The 10,829-nt window shown below is 44.7% G+C and overlaps 2 protein-coding genes across 2 annotated transcripts; both read left to right on the top strand.

The window, feature by feature from the left end:
* Positions 1 to 730: 730 nt before the first annotated feature.
* Positions 731 to 2,007, top strand: LOC117741693. The gene has a single exon (XM_034548893.1). It carries the CDS (start codon positions 1,091 to 1,093, stop codon positions 1,889 to 1,891), a length of 801 nt encoding a protein of 266 aa, XP_034404784.1. The 5' UTR covers positions 731 to 1,090; the 3' UTR covers positions 1,892 to 2,007.
* A 6,370-nt stretch (positions 2,008 to 8,377) lies between these two features.
* Positions 8,378 to 10,383, top strand: pax3b (paired box 3b). The gene is made up of 4 exons (XM_034548702.1): positions 8,378 to 8,462; positions 8,961 to 9,196; positions 9,429 to 9,558; positions 10,232 to 10,383. Exons 1-4 carry the CDS (start codon positions 8,378 to 8,380, stop codon positions 10,381 to 10,383), a joined length of 603 nt encoding a protein of 200 aa, XP_034404593.1.
* The last annotated feature ends 446 nt before the right edge of the window (positions 10,384 to 10,829 follow it).

Below are 10,829 nucleotides of genomic sequence, written 5' to 3'. Positions count from 1 at the left end.
ACATGATTTATTAAACTCTACAGAGTCTCTCCATCAAACTGAATTCCCCTCTTTATTATTATTATTTTTAATGAATTGAATAATATAACCTTCATCGCTCCACTAAATCCCCTGTAATGTAAGACGGTGCAGCATAAGCAATATTAACCTATAATATAAACATTTGTGGAATGTGAGTATGTATATATATATATATATATATATATAGAGACGTATACAGTTTAGAGGTTTACTTTACTTGAGGCTGTTTTCCTTCTATGATACTTTATACTCCCACTCAGAGGGAAAAACATACAGTTTTAACTCACTATATTTATTTGACCGCTGTCGTTTATGCTTTTCTTATTGTATTAAATGACCCGACAGTGTATCACGGTGATGAATCTGTATATAATATTCCAATAATAGCTCAATGTCTTTAGTAGAAAGAATGGAGCCATTTTACACCAGTACTTTTACTCTATTTGGCTTCTTTTCAGTGTTCCTTTTACTTAAGTACACACATATGATAGATGCTCCCTGGTCTATTAGTAATTATTATAAATAAATATGAATATAATAATAATATAATATCCCTCTCCTCTCTGTGGACTCACCGCAGACCCGCGTTTAGCCGCTCATCGTGACCGGAAACGGAGAATCGACGCCCAAATTAGCGCATCCTGGCATGCGCAGCTGCGTAAAACCACCGTAAAATCACTGGAAACCACAACAACAACAACAACAACAACAACCACAACAACAACACTCTCTCTTTAACGAGACGTTCGGGGCGACACATCGTCATCATCATCTCTCTCTCTTTGTGGGATGCTCGGAGTCACCACCATTACATCATCGACCCCCACACAGACCATCAGGGCTCCAGAGCTTCACGTTCAACCGGGATCCCGATCATTTGGACGGAGCGGCTGCAGCTCTCTAGGGGGGGGGGTGGAAAGGCTAATATATTATATATAAAAACAATGTATGCGGGGGTGATCGCGCTTCAATGAGCGCGGAGGAGAGGAGGGGGAGAGGAGGATAGACGTGCACCGTCATCAGCATCTGTCCGCCAGCAGCTCCCCTTTGTGTTCGCCGGAGAGCGTGAATGGCGAGAGATGACATGGCAGAGGTAGATGTGGTACCGGGCGGAGGAGCGGAGCCCCCCGGAGAGGCGGCTTCCTCCTCCTCCTCCTCCTCCTCCTCTTCCTCCTCCGCGGTGGTCCCCTACGAGGAGTACGAGTGCAAGATCTGCTACAATTACTTCGACCTGGACCGCCGCGCGCCCAAGATCCTCGAGTGCCTGCACACGTTCTGCGAGGAGTGCCTGAACGCGCTCCATCTGCGCGAGGAGCGGCCGTGGCGCATCAGCTGCCCCGTGTGCCGCCACCGGACCCCGGTGCCGGACTACCGGATACAAAACCTGCCCAACAACACCAAGGTGACGGCGGACTTCCCGTTGTACATCGACGCGGACCCGTTGCCCCAGGACGCGCTGCCGCCGCACCCTCCCCCGCTGCACCCGGCGCTCGTCGCCCTGCGCCGCGAGGAGGCGTCGTCGTCGGGTGGGGGCGCGTCCACCACCGTGTCCACCGCCACCACCCTCTCCCAGGACTCGGTGCGCTACGACGGCTGCCAGAGCTGCAAGAGGGTGGCGCTGACCACCGGCTGCGTGTGCGTGATCTTCTCCTTCCTGTCCATGCTGGTGCTGCTCTTCATGGGCCTGATCTTCGTGCACAGCCACAGCATCCCGGCGTCGCCGGCGGGGCCCATTTGCCTGTCGGTGGCCAGCATCCTGGCCATGTTCTCGGTGGTGGTCACGTGGCTCATCTGCTGGCTCAAGTACAGACCGGACCACGAGGCGGGCCACCGATCGTCCGCCACCGGCAACAACCGGAGAAACGCCTGACTGTGGGTGGTGTGCACTGATTCTCCCTTTCCCCCCTTTCCTAGGAATAAAGTCTCGTCCGAAAATGGCCTTTTTTCCCTTCTCATATAGCAAACACCCAGAAGGCCTTGCGTGTTTGGAGCAATAGAGGCCGACATGATCCTTAATCTGGTCCCTTTTTTTAAATTGCTTGGGCGTCTCCACCAGTGAACTTTGACCCCCCCCCCCTCCCCCTGGTGTTGGTTTTGATTGACTGATTGTGAAGTGCTTATCCCTTCTCCCCCGCCCCCTTTTTCCCCTATGCCACTCACTGTATGACGACTATCCACGATGATCCACTCGGATATATATACATATATATATATATATATATATATATATATATATATATATATATATATATATATATGTCTCTCAACTCAAGCACTAATGTACTGTACAGATATTTAACCATGTTCACTCGTGAGCTTGATGGATGCTCGCTGCTCGAGGAGCCTCCGAGACATCCCTCCGAGACGGGGAAGGTGGTGTAAAAATAGCCAGCGGAGAAAGCGGTGGCTGGATAGGCGTCGTCCATCTTTCCTGATGACCTTTTGCCGACCTTTGTGCTCGAACTCTCTCCCCCAAAATGATGCCACCGCTTCCTGTTGTCTCACCAGGAACACCTGCGCCTCCTCCAGGTGGTTCAGTTTGACTTTCTGGAAAAAGGGGGATCCATCTGTTTTTTTTTTGTTTTTTTTGTTGATATTGTTTGGCTACTTGTTCTTGTGCATGTTATCGGCTCCTGAAAGGTCACGGGGGGAGGGGGGGGGGGGGGGGGGGGGGGGGGGGTTCTACTTCTATTTCCTTCTTTTCTTTTTGTATCAACAGGAGGGACTTGTGTGTTTCACCTTGAACCTGGGGGGGGGGGGGGGGGGGGAGGGGTGCAGAGATGTCCTCTTCCTGAAGCTGAAAAACAGGGTTTCCAACCACGGAGCTGCCTCTCCAAACCGGCACCTTTCTGGGCCCGACAACTCGCACCAGAGGGAGGGATTCGGTGCCACTGTGGTTCCTTCGTCGCCACGGAGACGTAAATACGTCCGCTAACTTCTCAGAGCCCCACGAGCTTCATGGCTGCGATCGGAAAGAAGGCAGACGAGAGAGAGAGATAAAGTGTGTTTGTGGTATTTCAACTTAATATTCAGATTATACGTCCCCCTCGTTCCCAGAAACACTTAACACACTCATCAAAAAGGCCCTTAAAGGCCCGTTAGTGGCGAAACTTATTTCTGAGTTGTGTGTGTGTGTGTGTGTGTGTGTGTGTGTGTGTGTGTGTGTGATCGTTGCTACAATCTACACTATTTATTTATTATTCTTGGGACGAGTGGTACCTTTTCTTGGTTCAACAAACGTGAGTGACACTCCTGTTTTGTGTGTTCTGGCTCCCCTCTGAGGGGTTTGATCTAAGCACTTGTGGCCCTGCAACAACAACAACAACAACAACAACAACAACAACAACAATACAACATGACTCCTAACTCCCACTCCAATCATCCTGCCCGACCCCCCCCCCCCCCCCTTCCTCCTTGTACCGCACCCCCCTTTTTAGACGATGCACTTTGGCCCTCGTATCTGACTAACGGGGGAAATGTTCCTTTCTTATTTTTTGTTCAATGTCAGCGTATATATATTGTATTTATTTCAGAGGACCTTTTTAAAAAAAAATTTTTTTGAGAATCTGTGGTTGTTGTCGAAGTACCAAAAAAAGTGTTTGCACAGAGAAATGTTCCCGATGTGCTGTTTTACATGAAAGAAAAGGAAACACACACACACACACACACATTTCAGTAATAAAGGAATTCGTGGAATATCCGGTCGCATCCTTCCTTTGTCTCAAGCCCAGCTGGTTGTTGTTGTGTTTTTGTTTTTTTTCAGTCTTACATAAGAGTAATCTGAGTAAACAAGTTGATCACATGTCCACACAAGTGAAACACATTTTGAAAATGGGAATCACGTGTTGAATATGAGATAATCAGCCTGTGTTGATCAGCGTCTGTCTGCGGGCTCCAAGGACCAAACGCGCCCCCTACCGGCAGACAAAGAGTACTACATGCTGTTAATAGTAATAATAACATGCAGGTCCAGGTGCGTCAACGTCTGGTGGCTGGAAGTTGATTAACAGTAAATAAATCAATAAAATGTTAATATGTCAGACTGTGAGGCTCCTTAATTAATTTCCTCATTATTGAAGTGATTCAGCTCAGAATAGATAGAAAAACACCAGCGTTGACCCAATCACCATCTTATTACAGGCCATGAAGCACCATACAGTGGCATATACTTGAAAAACATATTGTAAAAACACCCCTAAAAATGTTTTTTATACACAAATGCGCATTTAAATTGCGTCCGGAGACCATGAATCACATTTCTAACACATTTAGTTGCCTATTTCAAGAAGTATAAGCGATATTAACCTCATATAAACATGTGGAATGCATATGGAGCGCATGCACTAATAGGCCTGCAGTTTTCACGTGTATACAAGGCTTTATATATATATAAATATATACTTTTTTTAACTCACTATATTTATATAACTGCTGTCGTTTATACTTTTCTCATCCACACTACGAGGATTTTTTAAATTACATGCATTATTGCATTAAATTACTGCAACATTGTATCATGTTAATGAATCGACAAGTAATATTGCAATAATAGATCAATTAAATTATAGTAAGTTAGTATTACATTTGGCTTCTGGTTCTTATGCACAGCATTTGTACTCATGATAGAATATCTTTTCATTGTATAATGTTCCTTTTACTTAAGTACAAATAGGAAAAATACTTATTTTATGCCTGAATACAAACAATATTTACTTATAAATATAATAATTAATGCTGGATTTCATGCATGCTCACAGGTGAGTAAATATGGAAGTGCACGGCCCCTCTCTTCTCTGAGTCCGACATATACATTATACATAATGATTAAAGTGACAGGCCTTCATCTTCAATATATAATGAATTATCACCGTAATGAAGGTGCACCGTGAACTAATTGAGGCGACAACGTGCGCGTCTGCGCGTCTCCGCGGCGCGAGCACGTTGACGCGACTCATTTATTTCTCATCAAGAGAGATTTTCTTTTTTTTCTTCTTTTTTCTTCCTGACTTTGAATGTCCTCCTCCGGTAATGGATTGGACACGCGGATTCAGTGTCGGTGTGTGTGTGTGTGTGTGTGTGTGTGTGTGTGTGTGTGTGGGGGGGGGGGGGGGGGGGGGGGGGGGGGGCATGCCCGGCTCTGTTTCCCATTTGCCCCCTCTCTGTTTCTTTTTGGGGGGGCTTTTCGGCTGTAATATCCAATTTCAAATGAGATCAGCGACAGCTCCCACGTCGTCACGTTCCTCCGGGTTGATGCTAAACAAACACAACTCTTTATGTTTATGTTCTTTTATGGCGTCGCTGGTCCAGAGGGGCGTCTGAAGCTGCGCCTGCGCACAGAGGCGGATTCACTTGTTGCCCCGAAGCCCTCTGGATGATTACCATCTTATCTGGTTTCTGACAAATGCTGCAACAAAAGAAAAGAATCTGTCAGAAACTAACTGGCGTTTCCTAACCCCCCCTTCACCCCCCACCCCACCCCCCCTTCCCTCGGACAACCTGCGGGATTTTCATTCATTTCCACGCGTATAGATCACAATCTTCCGCGTGAAGATAATGACATATCCCCCCTTTTAGCAGGTGAAAGACCCCCCCCCCCACACTTATTTTAAACCCAGCGTCCCACCTATTGTCCGCGCGCGCGTTTTCTTTTTTTTGCTTGACAGCAAAGTCCACATTTGAAATGCGTGTTTTTTTGTTTCCTTCTTCTCCCAAAGCGACTAAGAAGAGGCGGATGTTAATTGAAACCTACTTAACCTGTGGGATACCCCCCCCCCCCCCCCCCCCCCCTCACAAACACACACACACACACACACACACACACACACACCAGATGAAAGGGCGGATCAGGTGCTGGGGGTCTTTTCAGTTTTGCAGGAGTCACACAAAGGTGAGAGAGACCGAAAAAACATATTTCTGCACTCATCCACGGAATATATATGTATCCCCCCCCCCCCCCCCCCCCCACACACACACACACACACACAGCCTGGTGCTATAGATGCTTCACTGCTGCGCCTTCATAAAGGTAAAACAAACACAAGCCCCCACCTGTTCCACGTGAGGAAGGGTCGGCAGGTGCTGCTGCTGCTCGGCCGGGACTCCGAAATCAAGATTTAGGTTGAAATGATGACGATATTTTAATTACTCTGGATCATAAAACCCTGTTCGCGAGTTGGAGACTGCGCGCGGACCTTAAAGGTGGAATAAGGACGGAGGAACGACTCCTTGCTCCTTCATTCCTTTTTTTGGGGGGTGGGTGGGTGGGTCACAATATTGATTATTAAGCATTTGGTGGATGAATAAGAACCCACCCGCGTGTCCGTGTGGTGGCACGGAGCTCTCCAGACGGGCTTTACGGCCGCCCTGGCGTCGTATCCTGCTGTGGCGCACGTCCCCCATTCAGACCGCTCTCCGCCGGCTGCAGCGCTCGGCCTGAAAAAAACCCACAATAAATTCCTCGAGGTGCACACACACACACACACACACACACACACACACCCACGCACACACACTTTAGCACCGTTTGTGTCATATATGAGGCCACGGGGTGGGAACAAATTAGGGGCCGTGTGCGACGGCCGGCATTGGACACGTTTTTTGGCGAATGATTTTACGCACGGATTGGTGACGTGATGGTGGGAGTCTTCCTGATTTGATGTTTTATGTTTTTTTTGTTGCAATTACGCGTAAAATGCGTAAAATCTGTAAAAGTCACACACTTGACTCTTTAGCTATTATTTTGTTGATTAAGGCCATAATTAATTTTATTTTACACCGTAGAGCAGAGATGGAATCAAATCCAGCAGGAGCTTTAATTAAACTGACAACATATTGAATTTAATTTGGTAAATAAAGTGTTTAGATGTCTGTGATGAAAATACGATGTATAATTATAATTTATTTTATTTTTGTTGTTCTTCTCAGAGCTGGCTGCGGACTGAAAGTGTTTCTTAATATTTTATATTAAATACGATATTTTATTTTTTGGTATAGAAACAAACAATATGTCACGCAGCACAAGTCATTTGCTGTCAACGCATACAGACGATGCATTAATTAGATTTGTATTATTATTTATATATTCATATATATGGATAAATAAATAGAGGGGATGACTCATTGACAGTGACCTGATAATCAGGTGTGGAACGTAACTAATTACTCAAGTACTCCTATTAAGTAAATTAGAGTATTTACATGTCATGCTATACACTTCTTCTCCACTATATTGTACTATTTTACTCCGCACTACGTTTGTTTGACATCTTTACTTCCCGTGAAACCAACTTATTTCCAGATGTGTGCATTTCTCTATAATGTATATTTTTTTTATATGGTGATAAACTGAAGGATGAAATGTCCCTTAACGGATTGAGAAACACGATCTTATAATAAACCAGCAGCCAGTAAAGAAGTTAAAATACAATATCTCAGTAATAAGCAGTACCATTAAACATATATAGTAAAACATTTTACTGCACAATGAGTACTTGTACTTGTCATACAAGTACATGTAGCTTCCTATAAATACTTATATATGTCTATGAATGCAAGACGTTTGCTTGGAGTGGAGTATTTTCCACATGTTGGTATATTAATATACTTTATAGGAGCTGAATACCACGTGCACGCGTGCATAAATCAATAGTGAGGCCTCCCCAGGCCGCTCTCGTCCTTATGGGATTTCTGTTGTGTTGTGCGGAACTGTGACAGCGTCTCTCTCTCTCTCTCCTGATAGGACGAAAGTTTTCACCCCCCCTCAGCCAATCAGCGCGCCCCCGCTCCCTCTTTTCCGCTGCGCCTGCGTACCTCGCGTCGTTTGACCCGCCCCCCCTCGACCAATCACAGCCGAGGGAGCGCGGCTCTGGGGCTTTGGGAGCGAGAGGAGCTCCGCTACTTTTGACGGTCTCCTCTCACTTTGAACCGGTGTCAAACAAACAAACAACAACAATATATATATATTTTTTTTTTTGCGTCCCAACGTGGAAAAGGAGGACAAACCAAAACAAACCGAGGAGACTGAGAAACAAACTATTTTTGTATTCTTTTTGTAACTGACTATTCGACTTTTCTTCTTCTTCTTCGTCCCATTTGACTCCTCAGAAGGTCGCGGTGCTCCCCGGGACTCTGGTGCTCGGGCTGTGGAGGCTAAACTGAGGCTAACCCTCTTCCTTTTTTTTTTTATTTTTTTTTTTACTTTTTATTTTTGCTTTTTCACGGGAAGTTTTTTTTGTGTTTACTGCGGAAAACAAGTTTGTGTTGGAGCAGCAGCCGACCTCCCTCACTCCCTCTCCCCCCCCCTCCCTCCCCCCTCGCCAAGGAGGTACCCGTAAAGTCACCGCGGGGTGTTGGAGGTATGACTGCCTTGGCGGGGTCGATACCCATGATGATGCGACCCACGCTGGCTCAGAACTACCCCCGCAGTGGCTTCCCCCTGGAAGGTAACGTAAACGCACCACGCTGCCACCGAAACGTGGAGCCTCTTCCTCCAGCAAACCTTTGAACGGCGCTACATTTGAGCTACATCTCACTTCACTTGTAGCGGAGCTCACAATTCACATGTTTTTATTGCTACTTTTGTAGCCTTTTCTGTTTGTTTTGTGGGGGCGTAATTCAGGTTTTGTTTAGTAAACGTGTCAGCAGGATACATCTATTAATCCATCTATTAATCCATCTATTAATCCATCTATTAATCCATCTATTAACACGGTGCTGTGTGTTCATGAACAGTGTAACATTATTTAATGGGATGCTTTGGCGTCAACAAATATTTATTGTCAGCTTTTTGTGGTTTTTGTGGCAGTTAAATAATAAAAAAAACATTGGTGTATTCAGGTACACTTTCTGGAGTCTGTTAAACTTAAACCCCTCTTTCGGTGACAAGTGCACCTCATATGTGTATTTATATATTTATTTTTGTCTTGGGGTTACATGTGTAGTGTCTACCCCGTTGGGTCAAGGCCGCGTGAACCAGCTCGGGGGAGTTTTCATAAACGGAAGACCTCTGCCCAACCACATCCGGCATAAGATCGTGGAGATGGCGCACCACGGCATCAGGCCGTGTGTCATCTCCCGACAGCTGCGGGTCTCCCACGGCTGCGTGTCCAAAATCCTGTGCCGGTACCAGGAGACGGGCTCCATCAGACCCGGGGCCATCGGGGGCAGCAAACCCAAGGTATACGGTGCTTCTTGCCCTATATATGTATATATTTATGTATATATATGTATATATATATATGCAGGGTATGTACGCTGTACATGTATATATGCATATATTCAACGCCTGCCTCGCACGGTAACGTGTAGAGTGTGTAGCTGGAGGCAGTGTGTGCGTTGGGCCCCGAGGACCACAGCAAAGTGAATAAACACTGCGGCTCTTGTGACCTCCTCCTTCTCTTCTTTTAAAGCAGGGGACCACGCCGGACGTAGAGAAGAGAATAGAAGAATACAAGCGGGACAACCCGGGTATGTTTAGCTGGGAGATTCGGGATAAATTACTGAAGGATGGGATATGTGACCGCAACAACGTCCCTTCAGGTAAAAAGGGCAATTAGCAAGTGCATGAATGGATTTAAACATTATATACATGTTATTATTATTATTATTATTATTAATCTTTTATTATTTATTGATGTATCAAGTGAAACTTGGACCACAACAGGTTGTCACATAGATTACTTTTCATATATGAATTAAAGAAAACTATAAGTAAAGTTTAAAAAAAGCCCCGTTTTCTTTCAGTATTTTAGTTTTTAGAGACTTTCAACAACTTTTTGTATTATACATATTATATATATATATATATATAAATAAATATATATATATGTATATATATGATATGTATATATGATGTATATCTATATATGATGTGTATGTATTATAAATATGATGTGTATATATATATATATCAGATCTATATATATATTATGTGTCTATATATATATTATATATATATATAATTGTGTATGTGCATATATATATGATGTGTACATATATAATATTGTTAATATATATAATGTTGTTAATATATATATATAATATTGTTAATATTATGTAAGTGTATGTTTTATCAACTTTTGATGTAGTGCATTTTCTATTTAATACTTTGCCACTATATCATTATATTTAGTTTCATGTATTACTAATGTAGTATTTCTGTTTCCGTCCTTATTTCATTTTCAATGTGATGTTCTCCCACGCGCCCTCCCAGTGAGCTCCATCAGTCGCACCATGAGGAGTAAGTTCGGGGGCCGAGGCGACGAAGAGGAGGACGAAGAGGAGCTGGAGAGGAAGGAGCTGGAGGAGAACGACCGCCGGGCCAAGCACAGCATCGAGGGCATCCTGGGGGACCGATGTGAGTGAGCCTCTCCGGGTGTAGTGGAAGACAATGGCGTGGTGTTATTAAGTGTGTGTGTGTGTGTGTGTGTGTGTGTGTGCGGGGTGGGGGGGGGTCATCTCCGTGACCTCTCCGTGCACATCACTGTTTGATCAGATACGGCGAGGCCACGTGGGAGGAATTTTATCACACTTATATATATATATATATATATATATATATATATATATATATATATATATATATATATATATATATATTTATTTATTCGCCAAATTGCCCATTTCGGACGCGCGCGTTTTGCGGACTCTATATTGCTGTGAACGCGCAACACTTAACGGGCTGTTTATCTGCGGGTATTAAATTATAGGGGCGCGCGCGCGCTCCCGTTCCGCACCTCCGACCTGTTGACTGCTATATGAGAAGTGTAAAAGAGGATGGTTTATTATTTTATTATTATTCAGCCGCGTGG

The sequence above is a fragment of the Cyclopterus lumpus genome, chromosome 13 (genome assembly GCF_009769545.1).
Source record: "Cyclopterus lumpus isolate fCycLum1 chromosome 13, fCycLum1.pri, whole genome shotgun sequence".
In the NCBI taxonomy this organism is placed as follows: Eukaryota; Metazoa; Chordata; class Actinopteri; order Perciformes; family Cyclopteridae; genus Cyclopterus; species Cyclopterus lumpus.
Note: the sequence above shows the minus strand (reverse complement) of the source record. Positions and strands in the feature narration are given on the sequence as shown.

What these genes read in the sequence shown, in the direction of transcription:
- LOC117741693 (XM_034548893.1), top strand. Translation starts at nt 1,091, where the DNA reads ATGGCGAGAGATGACATGGCAGAGGTAGATGTGGTACCGGGCGGAGGA.
- pax3b (XM_034548702.1), top strand. Translation starts at nt 8,378, where the DNA reads ATGACTGCCTTGGCGGGGTCGATACCCATGATGATGCGACCCACGCTG. An exon ending in CAGTGGCTTCCCCCTGGAAG is followed by an intron (nt 8,463 to 8,960) that starts GTAACGTAAACG and finishes TTACATGTGTAG; the next exon opens with TGTCTACCCCGTTGGGTCAA. An exon ending in CCGCAACAACGTCCCTTCAG is followed by an intron (nt 9,559 to 10,231) that starts GTAAAAAGGGCA and finishes GCGCCCTCCCAG; the next exon opens with TGAGCTCCATCAGTCGCACC.